Source organism: Pseudophryne corroboree, chromosome 9, assembly GCF_028390025.1.
Source record: "Pseudophryne corroboree isolate aPseCor3 chromosome 9, aPseCor3.hap2, whole genome shotgun sequence".
NCBI classification, from domain to species: Eukaryota; Metazoa; Chordata; class Amphibia; order Anura; family Myobatrachidae; genus Pseudophryne; species Pseudophryne corroboree.
The window spans coordinates 395361827-395381679 of record NC_086452.1 but is presented as its reverse complement, the minus strand read 5'-3'; the positions used below and the strand labels follow the sequence as shown (position 1 = coordinate 395381679).

The 19853-nt window shown below is 43.4% G+C and overlaps 1 protein-coding gene across 1 annotated transcript in view; it reads left to right on the top strand.

The window, feature by feature from the left end:
* The window catches only part of IL17RD (interleukin 17 receptor D), a 166071-nt gene that overhangs the window by 83057 nt on the left and 63161 nt on the right, over positions 1-19853 (top strand). Inside the window, exon 2 of the mRNA XM_063940851.1 lies at positions 18778-18835. Coding sequence (XP_063796921.1) covers positions 18778-18835 — 58 coding nt within the window. The remainder of the gene's footprint in view (positions 1-18777; positions 18836-19853) is intronic.

Here is a 19853-nt window from a genome sequence, read left to right as displayed (position 1 = left end):
TCGACACAATCACAAGGTTCCAGTCTTCGGAGCAAGGAAAAGGGATCCTCAAGCAGCGTTCGTGGATGCACTGGCAATTCCATGGAACTTTCGGCTGCCGTATGTGTTCCCTCCAGTGTTACTGCTGCCCAGGGTAATATGTAAGTTCAAGCAAGAAAGAGGAATACTACTTCTAGTCGCTCCAGCGTCGCCCAGACGGCATTGGTTTTCAGACCTGCAGGGTCTCTCGATAGAGTGTCCTCTTCTACTTCCTCAACGCCCAGACATCCTCGTTCAGGGCCATTGTGTCTACCCGGATCTGGCCAGACTGGCTTTGACGGCATGGCTCTTGAAGCATCTCTCCTGAAAGCAATAGAGTTCTCTAAGGCGGTCATTCAAACTATGTTGAAAGCCCGTAAACCAACTTCGGCTTGCATTTATTACAGGGTCTAGAATTCTTACTTCACCTGGTGTGCGGCTAAGAATTATGATGCATGTACTTTCAAAACTTCCAGACTTTTGGCTTTTCTACAACAGGGGCTAGACTTGGGCCTTCGTCTGGCTTCCCTCAAGGTCCATATATCTGCCTCGTCAGTATGGTTTCAGAGAAATTGCGTCTCTTCTTGACGTTCACACTTTCAGTCAGTGTGTTCTACGGATTCAGCCTCCCTATGTCCCTCCTGTGGCTCCGTGGGATCTGTCTCTTGCTCTGAATGCCCTACAAGAGTCTCTCCATTTGAACCTCTTGAGTCTGTGGACCTTAAATGCCTTACGCTTAAGGTTGTGTTTCTGTTTGCTATTGCCTCTGCTAGAAGGGTGTCAGACTTAGGCGCTCTGTCCTGTCCCTTTCTGATTTTTCACCGTGACCGGGCAGTTCTGCGAACTCGCCCTGGTTATTTGCCTAAGGTGGTATCATCTTTTCACCTTAACTAGGAGATTGTGGTTCCGACCTTCATCTCTAATGGTGTGTCCTCCGAAGAAAGATCTTTGGATGTGGTACGGGCTCTCCGTATTTATGTGGAAAGGACTGCCTCTATCAGGAGGTCAGATTCCCTTTTTGTACTTTTTGGTTTTCACAAACGTGGCTGGCCTGCGAATAAGCAAACCTTGGCCAGTTGGATTAGAATGGTGATTGCACAAGCCTATGCTGTTGGACCTTCTTGGGCAGCACGCCGTGGCACGTCCGCAGAACAATTGTGCAAGGCGGCTACGTGGTCCTCAGTGAACACGTTCAACAGGTCCTATGCCTTTGATACTTCCGCCTCCCAGGATGCTTCCTTTGGACGCTGGGTTCTTGTACCCGCTACAGTGCGTCAAATCCCATGAGGAACTGCTTTAGGACATCCCCAATGTTATTCCCTGTGGAATACCAGTGTATCCCGCTGCAGAAAAGGAGATTTATGGTAGACTTACCATAGTTAAATCTCTTTCTGCGAGGTACACTGGTTTCCACAGGGCGCCCACCCTGACGCACTTAGCTTCTTGGGTTTGTATGGCATTAGCCGCTAGTCCCTTCTCCTGTTGTGAGAACGTGATTCTATGTGACTAACATCTACCGTCTCTCTAACCTGCTAGTGCATTGGACTGGTTAACAAAACTGAGCTCCAGTGCCTGGAGGCGGGGCTATAGAGGAGGCGGTGCAGTGCATCCTGGGAACAGTCAAAGCTTTAGCCTGTTGGTGCCTCGGATCAAGATCCAACTCTACACCCCGATGTTATTCCCTGTGGAATACCAGTGTACTTTGCAGAAAGATTTAACTGTGGTAAGTCTACCATACCATGTGTGCCTGCGGTATTTCTTCCCATTTGGAGCCACAGTTGAATTACGTCCAAAGAAAACAATTGATTAATATTGTATTACATCACATTGCCTGTTCAGATACAAACGTTGAAATGAACGTAGAACCTGAAGAGTTTACAATTTACTTAACACACAGATGGTGACTATTTTACTAGTCTAACACTTTATTCCAGAAGAAACCACAATGGGTGGGTACACCCTATACGATATACTCCATTAGCGATATCACCTATTGTTTCCTCTCCTGGGCTGCCGACATAGTGCATATACACTGTGCAATATCGCACAGCGACATCATGGCGTGGCCGGCCTGAACTTGCAGCTTCTGACGATATTATCAGATTGAGCTGCATGTACAACCAATAGCAGGAATGCACATCGGGCATCGCTCGTAGCATACACACTGGGCGATATTGTAAACCATATCGCTCAGTAGGATAAAAATCAGCAATATTGTTTACAATATCGTCTAGTGTATATGTACATTTAGGCTTCAGGGGAGAAACTGGATCTGGATAATCGAGGATCGTCACAGTGTTTTAGACTATAAAGTAGTTTGAGAACTTAGTGTTCACTCTAGGAGTGAAAAGGGGCAGGGCGCCGGACTCCGGGGGCACATGTGCGCGCGTCCGAAACGGGGCGTGGCCATGCAAATTAGGGGGCGTGACCACACCTACGTCATTTTGGGGGGCGGGGCGGCCCACAGACGCTACTATAGAGCGTCTGTGGCCAGCGACGTCACTGTTTGGGGCGTGCCCAGCACCTCCGTCGGTGCTGGGCTTCCCCCGGCCCTCTCCCAATGCGTGAATGGATGCGCGCGCATGTGCCCCCCTGAGTCCGGCGCCCTGCCCCTTTTCACTCCTAGAGTGAACACTATATGTGGCGTAAGACGCCTGGCTCGTGTTAGCCGGGCTGAATGTGGTAGCGTAGAAACGTTTACTTTAAATTTGCGTCGTATTCGCACTACAGACGCAGTAAAACACCACTCATTCTGTACCAGAGACACAAGGCAGCTACTTTAACCACACAGGAATAAGTTGTATAAATGTACAAAACCGCAGATAAAGCACAACAGAGCTTGGTGTGATAAAGTATCGTAGCACTTCGTATACTGGGGGTCATTCCGAGTTGTTCGCTCGGTAAAAATCTTCGCATCGCAGCGATTTTCCGCTTAATGCGCATGCGCAATGTCCGCACTGCGACTGCGCCAAGTAAATTTGCTATGCACTTAGGAATTTTACTCACGACTTTTTCTTCGTTCTGGCGATCGTAATGTGATTGACAGGAAATGGGTGTTACTGGGCGGAAACAGGCCGTTTTATGGGCGTGTGGGAAAAAACGCTACCGTTTCCGGAAAAAACGCAGGAGTGGCCGGAGAAACGGGGGAGTGTCTGGGCGAACGCTGGGTGTGTTTGTGACGTCAAACCAGGAACGACAAGCACTGAACTGATCGCAGAAGCCGAGTAAGTCTGGAGCTACTCAGAAACTGCTACGAGGTGTGTAATCGCAATATTGCAATACATCGTTCGCAATTTTAAGATGCTAAGATTCACTCCCAGTAGGCGGCGGCTTAGCATGAGCAAATCTGCTAAAATCCGCTTGCGAGCGAACAACTCGGAATGACCCCCACAGATTCAGACTCATTCGCTCTGAGATGTACAAGTGTCGTACATTAAGTTAATCAGTGCAGTTTGGTGAAGCAGTTTTGATGCATTGCATTACGACTAAGCTGCAAATTTGAGCGAAAAAGGTGACAAGTCGCAAGAAGGGCTGTTTGGCGCAATTGCAGCAACCGTAACTGAGGACACATCTGCATGTATTGTTTTTATATTTTACTTACAGATTTTAAAAAAGAAGAAGGTTGACCTGGACTTAGCCTTCAGGAGACTGTTCTTGAGCCTGCAACACCTGAAAGGCTTTGTCAAAATAAATCCATCTGCTGAAATGGAAGTGTAAGGCAATCTGCAGTACAGCCGCACTTCCCGGTCGCTTGTAAAACGCCTTTGAACTGTGTGTAAACTTTAAAAAAAAATCTTGAGGTGTCTGTTGCAGGTGTTCCCTGGTTTAGAGACCAAAGGCTATTTATTGGGTTATAAAGCCAGAGGGGCTCTGAGGCCATGGTTAGGCAAGATAGAAGTCAGATCCCTGCGTACATGAAAGGGAAGAGAGAACTGGAAAGTAAAATCGCAGAACACAATGTTGAATGAGTTATTTGCTCACATACACTGTCAAGTAAAGAATTAGAATTATGTGGCCCATTTATCAACAAGTTTTATCAATTTAAAACTAGTTCCTTATGATAAATGGTGCTCCAGCCAATCGGCCGCCAACTGTCATTTTTCAAAAACATGACAGGAGCTGAATGGCTGGAGCTGCAGTTATACACAGCACATTTTAAATGGCTAAAACTCATTGATAAATGGGCCCCTATTTCTTTTATGCTTGAAATTGCCTTCAAGCTACAATGCTGCCTAACAAAAAGACAGAATTGGCACACAATAAATTTCATCCCAAAATGGCCACTTCCACGTAAACTTCACCACTCTTGAAAAGTAACTTTCATGCCAAAATTGGCACATACTGGTAGATAGGCGTAAGGGTTCATCAGTTTATTTAACTATTTCCATTTTTAGTTTAGGAGTGACACTAATAAGATATGAACAGTTTTCTAGGGTCTTGATAGTGTGCTCTCCCCCCCCCCCCCAATCCCCATTTTTAGACACGGTTTTCCTTTTTGTAAGTAAAATTCTTGTACACCGTTCATGACCATTTTTTGTAAGGCTCTGGCACCTCGGGATACGGTCATTAGGTCGACCACACTTAGGTTGACAGTAATTAGGTCGACCACTATTGGTTGACATGAACAAGGTCGACATGGAAAAAAATAGTCGACGTGAGTTTTTCACTTTAAAAAAAAAACTTTTTCATACTTTACGATCCATGTGGACTACGATTGGGAACGGTAACCTGTGCCGAGCGCAGTGGTATCGGAGCAAGGCACCTTTCCCGTAGCATGGCGAGAGGACACGGTGCACTAATTGGGGTTCCCCATCACTTTACGAAGAACACAACACCAAAAAAAGAAAAACCCTCATGTCGACCTTTTTCCATGTCAACATAATAACCATGTCGACCAATAGTGGTCGACCCTAATGACTGTCGACCTAAGTGTGGTCGACCTAATGACCCATACCGGGCTCCTCATGGGTTAGAGAGCTCATTCTTGTAAATCCAGTCTCAAAAAATTGCTATCTTCCCAGTGTATAGTATTATTACGCTTTAACTTTGAATACTGTAAAGGGCCTTTTATTAGTGTGTAATATACATAACTTTCATTCATGTTTAATGTTTGTAGACATAGCCATTGTCCAGACTGACCATGGTCACAAATAAGGCAAGTCAATAGGGCAAGGTCATGTATTTTAAAAGTCTATACAACCAGCAAAAGGGACCACCAGGATTGTTCCAGGATCCCGTGTCTAACAAAAGCTATTACTCTATTAAACCCTGCATGCATACGATAGAATCCCTGATAATCCTGTACATTTAAGTTGTATATGCCCCTATTCAGGAAATGAATACCAGCAGTCCTACAATCAGAGACAGACAGTAAATGACGTGCAATGCAGATACAGCAGGGAAGGATTATGCAAACCCACTAGAAAGGGGTCATTATTCTGCTCTAAGCTTCTCCGGGAATGTAACAGATTAAAATGAATCAGGTGTGTGAACAGGAATGTGGTGGACTGACGCATGCTTAAATGCACGACCAGTAAGCAGGTTACTCGGTTTACTATAGCTGGCCATGCGATTTGCTAAGTAAGATGCAGAAATTGGGAATTAAGTAAAAACAAAAAATATATAGATTCTTGTTTAGTTCACCCGTTGTGTATGGCTGAAATGGGCATTTTGGACACTAAAATAGCAAATCCACGTCTTAAATGGAAAGTAGACAAAAATTTGATTTCACTGTATATACTGTATTGCAAAGTGGTCATTAAACATATATGTGCTGGAGGCATTCTGCCGAGAGCTAATTGTACGGCGTGTCTGCATTTATTTTTAGGAGTGTGGCCTACCATGAAGATTCATTATTATGTCCTAAAAGTATTTTTGATCTGGATTCCTTCCCTTTATAACTTCAGACCCAAAGCAGATGGGTTTGGTGTGTTGTCACAGAACATATCCCTAGAACACAAAGAGAGAAACGAAGTACTAATCTTTTTTTAATATTATTTGTACATCTCCGATTTATTTTATATTTTAATATTATCTTAATTATGTTTTAATATTATCTTAGTATGAAGACAACATGGCCGACATCGCCAGAGAGGGCCATGTCGCCGAATGCAGCATAGCCCCGCTCCTCCCCCCGCCGCCGTTCTGTCACCGCGGACATTGGCAAGTGTATATGCACTTGCCGATGTCTGAACCCCGTCGGGTCCCATCGCTGACTATATCACTGGGAACACACATTGTCTAGTGTGTACCCGGCAGAGATACCTGTTACCTACACACATGGAGAACAACCATTTTGTGCACTGAGCCAATGTCTGTCAGTTAAGTATTAACTAGCGCTATGACGGAGACCTTTCATCACTAGAGTTCATGAAGGCCAGACTCCTATCCAAGATGTACTGTTTCACAGTGAAGTGATAAGCTTAATTTTCCTGATCGGTTCAGCAAATACTGTGTGGTTGTGGCTTACATGATCGTCATTATAGAGGTCGACAAAAAATAGGTCAGCACTATCTGGTCAACATGCATGATGTCGACAGGGTCAAAAGCCTAATATGTTAAAGGTCGACATGGTAAAAAGGTTGACACAAGGTTTTTTTTGTGTGTGATATTTTTTATCTTGAACACCAAATATTGTACCGCGTACCCTCGCAAGGCTCTCTTCGCTCGGGCAAGATGCGTTCGGCAAAGGTTTTTATTCCCAATCATAGTTTACGTCAGGGGTTCTCAAACGCGGTCCTCAAGGCACCCCAACAGTCAAGGTTTTATTCATAGCCATGGCTCAGCACAGATGGTTAAATCAAATTGACTGAGGTGCTAATCAAGTCACCTGTGGCTAAGCATGGATATACTTAAAACCTGGACTGTTGGTCAAGAAAAGTTGAAAAACAAACTTGTCGACCTTTTGTACCTGTTGAGTTTTCAGCTGCTGACCTTTTGTAGCTGTCGACCTATCTTCTGCCACCAATAATGTGTCTCCACTATTTGGAGCTGATGTGGGTACACTTTGAGAACTCCTGATATAATACATTTCTGTTGGATAGTGCAGCCTTCAGGGTTGGTTTTTTTGTTTTTTTTGGTTCGTTTTGTGATTTTTTTTATTTCTTGTTATTGCGCCAGTCAAAAAACAAAAGGGGGGATATTCTTATCGCATTTACCGTTTTAACGGAGTCTCACGGTTCCGTTGAACTGTGTTCATATCGGGTATCTAATTTTTGTAGTACAGACAAAAAACTTCTAACATTTTTATTTTTTTACCTCATTTTTTTTTTTTCTTGCTTTCATTTTTTTATCCTTTTTTTTTTTTTCTTTTTTCTTTTTTACAACATCCACAAGTAGAAATGGGACTTACCACTGAAGGAGTGTTTTCCCTGCTGGCACGCACACACAAATGTCAGAGTTTCATTCACATTTTGAAGTTATGCTTCGTGCGCTGTCCCTTGTCACATGCACCTGTACAGCATTGTGTTGCAGCAATCCCGTGATAACATCTGTATGTTGTGGCGATGTCTTCCTTTGAACGCACATGGGATGAATACATGCGTGTTTGTTCAGACATCTCTCATCTTTGGCTGCCCTGGAATTCTCTACTCTTTGCGTGCCAGGGAGGAATGTCAAGGATTGCAGGTCCCAGGTAGCGTGAGGGCCAGAGCAGACCTGAGGCAGTTAATTCGTTTTTCTTTTCTATTTTTCAGAAAACCCCTTATCACGCAGACATCTCATTATATGCTAAGACATAGACGATTATCTTAAGTACACAAAGCCTGGAGTATTATCTTAGGGCCTCGCACTAGCACGACATGACATTCAAATGTAAAATGGGGAAAAATTTAGATTTGCCTGGAATGCTTCATACTTGCAATCCTTGTAAATTGGACAGTTTCTAGTGATCCCACTAAAGTATTCTAGATTGTTGAGGACTCCAGAATATGTTTTACAACTTTTTATTTTTTAATTAATATTATTTTTATTATACTGTTTAAAGAATTTTACCAACAGATCCGGAAAGCACACTATGTTTAGCATAAAGGTGTACAGGAAAGAGCTTCTTGTCAGCACTGAGTAAAAGCAGATGGATGTTTACCTCATGCACATTGGTTATGTCACATCTATGCAACAGGTATAGCACACAATTTTTTTTTCCTACATTTATTATGTATGTGCATAGTTGTAGCTTCTTTCTTTTATAGTTTTTTTTTAATACAGAGTATGGCACCGCTATTAACATAGTAGTGTATTTTTGTACTAGGGATGTGCATCGTTATCCAACATTTCAAAATTCTCAATTTTCCGGACCGATACGTTGCGGTATTTGATACAATACACTTCATGCTATTTATCGTGCATAACTAATCTGCTGCTATGATGTATCTTTCCCACCCCTATTCTCTCCTGCGTTCATTTTCCGTCTGTCCGGGGAGGCTGAGAGAGAACTCTGAATATTAATACAGGATGACTGGCCATCCCTATTTCACACTCCTTGGAAATTGTATCATCAGACTAGTTCATTCCATTTACATTATAGACCAGGGAGACACTCACCTGGTAACAGGAGCTTCAGGAAGTTAGGAGTACTGGTACCTTTTTCATAGAAAAATAATAGTGCCGCTTGTAGTAATGCAAATGGATATAGACATTCCTGGTAGAATGACCTCTATAGACAGAGGATGTGGGCGCTCAAAAAAAATAGCGAGGGCCAGATGAATCCTTGGTTGGTCTTTAAAAAGCAAAATTTTATACAGGACAGTTACAGTATAATATTTAAATGTAAGTTGAACAAAAACCTTCCAACAAAAATAAATATATATATATATATATATATATATATATACTTTTTTTTTATGCTGTACTCATATGGTAAAACATTTATTTTTTTTATTTATTAACTAATTTTTAATGAAAATCAGGGTAAATAGGACAAAGATCATTTTCTGTACAGTGAAACAGAATGGTGCTTTGAGATTTGACTTGTGAAATAGGGGTGACTGTGTAATAGGAGTACCGCCATTATCATCTAATTGTCAATTATCCTGTTAAATCTCTTGTGCATTGAAGTGTTTCCTAAAACAACAAATTGCCTTCACTTTGAAGTAAAGGCCTACTTATTTGCAGCTTACCAGCCCTGTAACTGCTGATGCACCTGGGTTATCAGGTTATTGTCATTATCTGCCCTACATTGGCTCCAGCTCCTGCTTTTTAACAGTCCCACTAGCTTCTCCTACCTCAGTATATTATGCAACAGTTCAAAAGTTTCTAAAGAGACAAAGAGGCAGATGTATTAACCTGGAGAAGGCATAAGGATGTGATAAACCAGTGATAAATGCAAGGTGATAAACGAACCAGCCAATCAGCTCCAATAAGTAAATGAACAGTTAGGAGTTGATTTGCTGGTGCGTTTATCACCTTGCATTTATCACTGGTTTATCACTTCCTTATGCCTTGTCTAGGTTAATACATCTGCCCCATAATAATTAGAATTTAGCCACCGTTATGTTCCTAACCAAATATCAGATTGGGTTGTATCTCCGGATTACCGATCCACCTTTATCACAGTGGTAATGTCAAACAAATTAAGGAACTCCGTATTACATGCCCGCAGCTTCTGTGTAGTATAGAGGGGTTTCCAGGACAATTCAGATTTTACAATTTGGCACTGGGGGGAATATCTGGCACTGGGGGGAATATCTGGCACTGGGGCATATATGGCACTGGGGGGGAATATCTGGCACTGGGGGCATATATGGCACTGGGGGGGGGAATATCTGGCACTGGGGGGAATATCTGGCACTGGGGCATATATGGCACTGGGGGGGAATATCTGGCACTGGGGACATATATGGCACTGGGGGGGAATATCTGGCACTGGGGGCATATATGGCACTTGGGGGGAATATCTGGCACTGGGGGCATATTTGGCACTGGGGGGGAATATATGGCACTGTGGGCATATGTGGCACTGGGGGGCATATGTGGCACTGGGCGGGAATATCTGGCACTGGGGGCATATATGGCACGGGGGGGAATATCTGGCACTGGGGGCATATATGGCACTGGGGGGGAATATCTGGCACTGGGGGGGAATATCTGGCACTGGGGTCATATATGGCACTGGGGGCATATATGGCACTGGGGGGGAATATCTGGCACTGGGGGTATATCTGGCACTGGGGGCATATGTGGCACTGGGGGGGAATATCTGGCACTGGGGGCATATGTGGCACTGGGGGGGTATATGTGTACCTGGCACATGGGGGGGGGGGCTATATTTGGCACTGGGGCATGTGAGTACCTGGCACCGTGGGGGAATATCTGGCACTGGGGACATATGTGGCACTGGGAGCACAGCCCTAGCAACAAGGACTACCTCCTAGCAACGAGCATGACACCCAGTGCATGAAACACCTGGCAACGAGCATGACACCCAGTGCATGAAACACCTGGCAACGAGCATGACACCCAGTGCATGAAACCCCTGGCAACGAGCATGACACCCTGAGCATGAAAACCCCTGGCACCGTGCATGGAACCAAGAGTATGAAACCCCTGACAACGAGCAGGTAATTGAAAAGTAATTAGAAGCCTTACTGTAGGACTTAATGTGTAATGGGCATTACGGTGTGTGGCATAACGTATCACGGACATTGCGGTGTGTGTCATAATGTGTCACAGCGGCATTACGGTGTATGGTATACTATATCGCGGGCATTGTGATATGTGGTATAATGTCTCAGGGTCATTGCAGTGTGTGGCATAATGTATCACGGACATTGCGGTGTGTGTCATAATGTGTCACAGACATTGTATGTGCTATAATGTATCAGGGGCATTGCAGTGTGTAGCATAATGTATAACGGGCATTGCGATTCCTGTCATAATGTGTCACAGGCATTACGGTGTGTGGCATAATGTGTCACAGGCATTACGTTGTGTGGCATAATGTGTCGGGGGCATTACAGTGTGTGCATATTGTGTCATGTGCATTATTGTGTGCGGCATAATGTCTAAGGGCCATTGCAGTATGTGGCATAATGTATACTGGGCATTACTATAAGGAGGAAAAATGACAAATAATGTAAGGGGCATGAATCAGGATTATTGTTCTTTCCTGTGGTGGCCAACGTATGGGCGTGCAGGTTGCAAAACTGGGGTATAAGGTAGTCTTTTCCTGCAATGCCACGCCCCTTTATGCGAAACCACGCCCATTCCAACGAAACCACGCCCCTTGTTGTTCGGCGCGCGCATATTTATCCCTTTCTTGCTCCCAATTATGGAGCATGGGGGGGGGGGGCGCCGAAGAATTTTTGTGGCTTGGGGGAGAAACATTTCTAGTTACGCCACTGGATCAGGCAACAATTGAATCACATGCAAAAAAGTTCTCAATGATTCATATAGTATATCAAAACAGAAGCATTGCTGTCTCCAACTACACACACATTCTATTGATCCATGCTTTTATTATATTAGAGGTAGGCAAGGTGTGGCACTCCAGCGGTACTACACATCCCAGCATGCTCTGCCACAGTTAGGCATGCTAAAACTGGCAATGCATGCTGGGATATGTAGTTTCACTGCAGCTGGAGTGCAACACATTGTCTGCCGTTTTATTATACGAATTTGTTGACTTGGTTTTTTTTAACACTTAATAGGAGCTCAATTTCTCTTATTTTAATGCTGCTTTTTTCACCCCAACTTATAACATAAAATACATTAAAAAAAATATCTATCTATCTATCTATCTATCTATCTATCTATCTATCTATCTATCTATCTATCTATCTATCTCTTTTGCCTGAAAGTATTTTCCACTGTTGCATGTGTGAAATGTGTATTTATTTACTCTCCAAGCTCTGATAAAGTTCATTTCTATGTTATCTTTATTTTAAAGTGAATTTAGTGACTGCTCCAGATCTAAAATACATTTTTCCCTGGGATGTTTGGCTCCACTTTCCTTATCGGGATACACCTATAAATAGACCTGTATAAGCCAACACGTCATTCTGATTCTTTTCCAGGCATCATATTAACATTTATTCATGGCCAGGGACCCAACAGTGGTTTTGCAGGCCTCACAATTCACACATCATGTGCCATTTCCTTGTGAGTGATGCTATAGATGAGCTTATATATTGTAGTGGGAATTTATAGATTTAAAAAAAAAAGAATTAATATTCTATTAATATTTTCTGCTACTTATATTAATAAATAACAACTGACTTTGTGGAATAGAAATATATATATTTAAACAAACTGTGCAATTTATACCACCGGCCGGTCAGTACATTTTTACAATAATTAATGCATGCATATATCAAATGTAGCATAAATTGTAACAAATTGCTTCCTCTCTGTTCAATCACTTTAAGCAATAAAATTATAATATAATCTGATATATCTGATAATTATACAGACTGGGTAATGCGCTCAGAAGTTTTTCCTTTGAGATTATATATCAGTCATTTTTGGTGAAGAAGATAATGATGGTAAGATATATTTCTCACTTCAGGTGCAGGTAATTATGCTGTGAATAACTGCAACCTGTAATTGAGCCGGTGCTCTCACTGAAAATGTGTCTGGCCAGACGTAAATACAATGCGGTCTCACCACTCCTGTGCGTGGGTACTTTCACCTGGAATGTCCTCCCGGCTGCTGGTGCTCTCAACCTTTTATTGTGCAGTCATCTCTGGGGGATCGTATAAGCGGTGAAGAATTCCAATCGCATCTTAATGGAGTGTAGGATTTTGCTGAAAAGACCTCCGGACAGCAGTATGACAGTCTGAATGAGTGGTTAACGCGTTTCCCCGCCTCCCTCCGGGTTCAGCGGCTTCATCAGATTGTATTTACGTCTGGCCAGACACATTTTCAGTGAGAGCACCGGCTCAATTACAGGTTGCAGTTATTCACAGCATAATTACCTGCACCTGAAGTGAGAAATATATCTTACCATCATTATCTTCTTCACCAAAAATGACTGATATATAATCTCAAAGGAAAAACTTCTGAGCGCATTACCCAGTCTGTATAATTATCAGATATATCAGATTATATTATAATTTTATTGCTTAAAGTGATTGAACAGAGAGGAAGCAATTTGTTACAATTTATGCTACATTTGATATATGCATGCATTAATTATTGTAAAAATGTACTGACCGGCCGGTGGTATAAATTGCACAGTTTGTTTAAATATATATATTTTTATTCTTATATGTGTTTTAATAAATAGAATCTTATTAATTCTAATCTATATGCGCTGCAACTTTTCTTTCTTGCTTGTTTGATTTTTAATCTAATAGGGGTGAGTAGCCCTATGTTGCTGGCAGCATATTGATTAGGAGTGACAGAGCGCCAGATTCAGCATTTTGTTGTTTTGACTTTGTGGAATCTCTTGTCGTTTAGCGACTGTTCAAGTAGGAGATTAGAGAGTAAAGTTGTTTTAAAAAAAACAAAACAAAAGTTTTTCAGTGACACAATAGATGATTTGAAGTAATCATTATATTTTTTTTAAGCATGTTTCTTGTTCACATGTGCGTGATCTGTGATCAGTTTGATAGCAAATTGATCGCTGGAAAGCTTGGTTTTCACAGAAATAAGGATAGGACATTTTTTGGGTAATATTATATAATTTTGTTGTCTTTATTAATATATGCGAAATGTGCTCTCAGCCAGAGTAACTGTTACCAGGGAGTTAGTCACAGCAGGTACAAGCACAACATGGAAATGTGCCTGAACGGGCAGATAAAATGCAGATCCAGGTGCATTTGTGAACCCAGTACAGATGGGGCAGCTGTGTGCAGCTCTCCATAAATATAGGGACACTCCTAGGCGGCTATGTTCTCGTTAATTAGAGCTGGAGAGTGCGAGGGAGGAAGTTCCTGTTATTTAGTTAAACAGATGGCTGTGCATTAACTTTGCCCCAGGCACCTAGTCTTTTATAGATCCCCTAAATAAAGGTGGCAGTGAGACCTTTTGTATGCGTATTAGCCTGCAAGTAATTGGTGGCTTGTTACATCTCTGTTTACTAAATACCCACTGGGTTAAGCACAGAACCATGACATACTCACTGTGGCTTTTATAAATAAAAAAAAAAAGGCTTTATAAAATAGGATTTTGTTAATAACATTCTATCGCATAGGTCGCATATAATGCATCCGCAATGTATTCACAGCGCTTCACTTTTTCCACATTTTTGTTATGTTACAGCGATTTCCAAAATGGAATAAATTAATTTTTATCTTCAAAATTCTACACACAATACCCCATAATGATAACGTGAAAATTTGTTATTTTTGCAAATGTATTAAAAATAAAAAGACTAAGAAATCACATGTACATAAGTATTCACAGCCTTTGCTCAATACTTTGTTGATACACATATGGCAGCAGTTACAGCCTCAAGTCTTTTTGAATTTGATGCCACAAGCTTGGCACACCTATCTTTGGGCAGTTTCGCCCATTCCTCTTTGCAACACCTCTCAAGCTCCATCAGGTTGGATGGGAAGCGTCAGTGCACAGCCATTTTCAGATCTCTCCAGAGATGTTCAATCGGATTCAAGTCTGGGCTCTAGCTGGACCACTCAAGGACATTCACAGAGTTGTCCTGAAGCCACTCCTTTGATATCTTGGCTGTGTGCTTAGGGTCGTTGTCCTGCTGAAAGATGAACCGTCGCCCCAGTCTGAGGTCAAGAGCGCTCTGGGGCAGGTTTTCATCCAGGATGTCTCTGCATATTGCTGCATTCATCTTTCCCTCTATCCTGACTAGTCTCCCAGTTCCTGCCGCGGAAAAACATCCCCACAGCATGATGCTGCCACCACCATGCTTCACTGTAGGGATGGTATTGGCCTGGTGATGAGTGGGTGTGGATCATAGGGTCGACCACACTTAGGTCCACAGTCATTAGGTCGACCACTATTGGTCAACAGTGACTAGGTCGACACTGGAAATAGGTCTACACAGTCATTAGGTCAACATGAACAAGGTCGACATGGAAAAAGGTTGACATGAGTTTTTTAAACAATTTTGGTATCGTTTTCTTCATTAAGTGACCGGGAACCCGAATTAGTGCACCGTATCCCCGTATGCTTTGGGCAAGGTGCCTCACTCCACTGCGCTTGGCACAGGTTACTATTCCCAATCATAGTCCACGTGGATCGTAAAGTATGAAAAAGTTCAAAACATTTTTTTTTTTTAAACTCATGTCGACCCAGTGACCATGTCAACCCACTGACCATGCTGATCTAGTGACCATGTCGACCAGTAGTGGTCAACCTAACGTCCGTATACCTGATGAGCAGTTGACTGATTTCCTTCAAACATGATGCCTGTAATTCATGCCAAAGAGTTCAATCTTTGTCTCATCAGACCAGATAATTTTGTTTCTCATGGTCTGAGAGTCCTTCAGGTGCATTTTGGCAAACTACAGGTGGGCTGCCATGTGCTTTTTACTAAGGAGTGGCTACCGTCTGGCCACTCTACCGTACAGGCCTGATTGGTGGATTGCTGCAGAGATGGTTGGAATGCTGTAGCTCTCACAGAGTGACCATCGGGTTCTTGGTCATCTCCCTGACTAGGACCTGTCTCCCCCGATAGCTCAGTTTAGACGGCCGGCCAGCTCTAGGAAGAGTCCTTGTGGTTCCGAAGTTCTTCCATTTACGGATGACTGAGGCCACTGTGCTCACTGGGACTTTCAAAGCAGCAGATATTTTTCTGTACCCTTCCCAGATTTGTGCCTCGAGACAATCCTGTCTCAGGTCTACACACCATTCCTTTGACTTCATGCTTGGTTTGTGCTCAGGCATTTACTGTCAAGTGTGGGACCTTATATAGACAGGTGTGTGCCTTTCCAAATCATGTCCAATCAACTGAATTTACCACAGGTGGACTCCAATTAAGCTGTAGGAACATCTCAAGGATGATCAGTGGAAACAGGATGCACCTAAGCTGAATTTTGAGCTTCATGGCAAAGGCTGTGAATACTTATGCACATGTGATTTCTTAGTTTTGTATATTTAATAAATTTACAAAATTTAAAAAAAACCTTTCATATTGTCATTATGGAATATTGTGTGTAGAATTTTGAGGGGAAAAATGAATTTATTCCATTTTGGAATAAGGCTGTAACATAACAAAATGGCGAAAAGGTGAAGTGCTGTGAATTCTTTCCAGATGCACTTTACATAAAAGATTTTCACATTTTCTGCATGACTACAATCAAGTTTCCGTGCTTTACATCAAAGTCATTGATTCATTTTGTTATTTAAACTATATAACACAAGGGAGTGGTCTGCGTAAGAAGAGTTATGGCTGCCTGAAATGTTGCAGTTATTATTATTATTGTTAATTTGTATGGTGATACAAGGGGTCCACAGCGTCTTGCAAAGTACAGGAACAGTATGAACATAACAAGAAGACCGTACAGAACATTGCAGGACAAGGACCAGGTTTATAAACATTGCTGAATCAGCAGTTATAATACCCAAATAAGCAGCAGGGCGGACATACCCAAAGGTGTGGTGCTGTTGTAGGCAGTAGGGAGGAGATGATGATATCCTGTCATGAGAGCTTACAATCTATTACCCCTTTTCCACCAGCCAGCATACAACACGGGTTATTGCACATGAACGCTCATAACCCGTGTTGCTGGCTGGTGTAAAAGGGCTGAGTTGGAATAATCTGGGTCGATTGACCCGGTGTTCCAACTCGGGTAGCTTGCAGGGTTGAACACTGGTTCAACTCGGTAAGCTGTGCAGTGTAAACGGAAGCGACACGGCTCCCGTTCACACTGTATGGGAGGGCGGCACTGGGAGATAATGTGATCTCCCAGCGCCGCGTCACCTGCAACGTCACCAACCCGGGTTGGAAACGGCAGATGGAAAGAGTGCTGACGCGGGGCGCAGCCGGGTAGCACCCATTTCAGGCTCCCGGCTGCGACCCGCGTAATTAGATGGAAAAGGGGTATAAAGGGGAGTGGGAGACCAACAGGGTTGACACAGAGTGGGAGACGGTGAGGAAGGAGCACGGAGCAGTGGGATGTGATGAGACCTGAATATGTTTGATAAAGAAGTGGGTTTTGAGAACCTTTTTAAAGCTTTGTAGAGAGGTGGGAGAGGGAGAGCGTTCCAGTGGTAGGGAACAGCACGAGCAAAATCTTGGAGGTGGGATTGGGTGGAAGTAATCAGTTGGAAGGAGAGGCAGTGTTCATTTGTGGAGTGAAGCAGGCGAGAGTTTGAATAGAGATGAGGTCATATATGAAAATAGGAGAGAATTTGGGGGAGTAGTTTGACTTGGTTTCTGAAGGGGTAAGGGAGCCAGTGTAGGGATTGTAGGAGAGAGGAGGCAGATGTAGTGCATTTGGAGAGGAAGATAAGCTGGGCAGTAGCATTGAAGACCGATTGAAGTGGAGGTGAGAGACAGGGAGGCCAGATAAGAGGAGGTTACAATAGACTCCAGTCTAGAGATGACCAGTGAGTCCATGAGGGTCTTACTTGCCTCCAGGGTGAGAGAAGGCATGATTCTGTTGAAATTTCTGAGATGGATATAGCAGGACTTGCGAAACATACTGAATGTGTGGTTTGATGGAGACGGAGGAAGTCGAGGATAACTCCCAAGTGCACTCGGAGGCTGGAGAAGATGGTGCTGCCGATAGTTAATGAAATTGAGGGAGGTGAGGTTATGCGGGAGGGTAGGAAGTGTATTAGTTCAGTCTTATACTGGCCATACACTACATCGATATTGTGTACGAATACACAATTTCAATGTGTCATTTAACCCATCGCATGCACATCGTGCATGTTTTGTGTGCGGATGCGATGCGCGACCCAGCGTGTCACACTTTGCATCAACTGATGATGTGTGCTGCAGTTGCGGAGGTACAATAGATCAAAAAGCACAGAACAATCTATCGCACGCCGGGTGGGGGGTGGGGTGGTATGTTGTTGGATAGCTTGCATCTGATGCGAGTCATCCAGGTGTATGGCCAGCATTAGACATGCTAATGAAACCTTTTTCCATTTAGCATAATTTACTTATATGATGTGCATTAATCAATCAATCAATCAATCATTATTTCTAAATGTTTTTCATGAGTAAAGGGCCCTACACACTGGCCGATTTTTTAAAAGATATGAACGATCTCGTTCATAAATGAACGAGAACTCGTTCATATCTTTCAGTGTGGAGACTCCTGCGATGAACGATGCGCGGCCCCGCGCTCGTTCATCGCTGGTCTCCCGTCGGCTGTGCATGCAGGCCAATATGGACGATCTCATCCATATTTGCTTGCACTTCAATGCAGCCGCGTGATGGGGGGAGTGAAGTCTTCACTCCCCCCGTCACTGCCCCCCCGCCGCCGGGTCGCTCGTCGGCCGTATCCGCCGTCGGGCAGCTCGGCGGCGGGTCGGCCAGTGAGTAGGGCCCTTAAGATTTATTTTGACAGAGTTGAAAAACTTGAAGTTAATAAGTTGTCTAGTTATAAAAGGACCTTCCAATGCCTCTTAATTGGGCACTTTAGAGTGTCTTTATTAGGCATGTTTTAAACAGCAAAATCCGTCTCTGCAGTGCACATATGTTTTATAAACAGGAGCATTCTGGCCACCCTTCTTGTGTAGTGGAACAGACATTCCTGTTCAGCCTGGTTCATAGATTCTCGGTGGGGATAGTAGTGAGATGGCTGCATGTCACTTTCTTTAGGTTAAAATGACATTGCACAATTTACATGATGGTCTTTTTGCTAATATTTATCTTTTTTTTCTTCTTGTGTCTAGGTTATTTCTCTGTTGAACAAGAACAATGGACAGCCCAATGTCACTTTCAGATATGACAGTAAGTGCAACATTAACATTGCAAACTAAAGCACCATATACACGGGAGAGATGTGTGCTGAGCGATGCGGGGGAGGACGGAGGGGAAATGAGCGATGTGCTAGATTGAGCCTGCATGCAGGCCGCGCGCATCGCTATCGCTGTGGGGGGTACACACGAGTGATCTGTGCTTAAAATCTAAGCAACCTAGTCAGATTGCTTAGATTTTAAGCATGGATCTCTCCATGAGTACCCCCCTTAAATCCAAGGGGATCCGGATTGAAAGTCGACAGTAACTAGGTCGACAATGTCTAGGTCGAACACTATTGGTCGACAGTAACTAGGTCGACAGGGTCTTTAGGTCGACATGTTCTAGGTCGACAGGTCAAAAGGTCGACATGAGTTTTTCACAATTTTTTTTTCTTTTTTTGAACCTTTTGATACTTAACGATCCACGTGGACTACGATTGGAACGGTAATCTGTGCCGAGCGAAGCGAAGGCACCATGCCCGAAGCATGGCTAGCGGACGCGGTGCACTAATTGGGGTTCCCGGTCACTCTACGAAGAAAACGACACCAAAATAACATTAAAAACTCATGTCGACCTTTTGACCTGTCGACCTAGAACATGTCGACCTAAAGACCCTGTCGACCTAGACACACTGTCGACCAATAGTGGTCGACCTAGACATTGTCGACCTAGTTACTGTCGACTTTGGTTTCAATACCACACCCAAATCCAAGCTATTTGAGGGGGGGGCTGGGGTTTGCTATGAATAAATAGAGGATCGCCTCCTACAGATTAGCATATGACTCTTCCTATGCATGAGTAAATTGCTTGCAATCTCCCATAATCCTACCGGGACAGGCCACTTGCTTTAGCCAAGCATTTCCAAGGTGATTTGTTTTGGGGCTGGCCATGTGGGCCACTAACTGCGTCCATGAGATGTAAATGTCCAGAAGCAGCAATGTCATAGTGAGCTGCATATCACTATTGTGATAGGTGCTGATGCTACCTTCCAGTGAATGTAGCACATCTG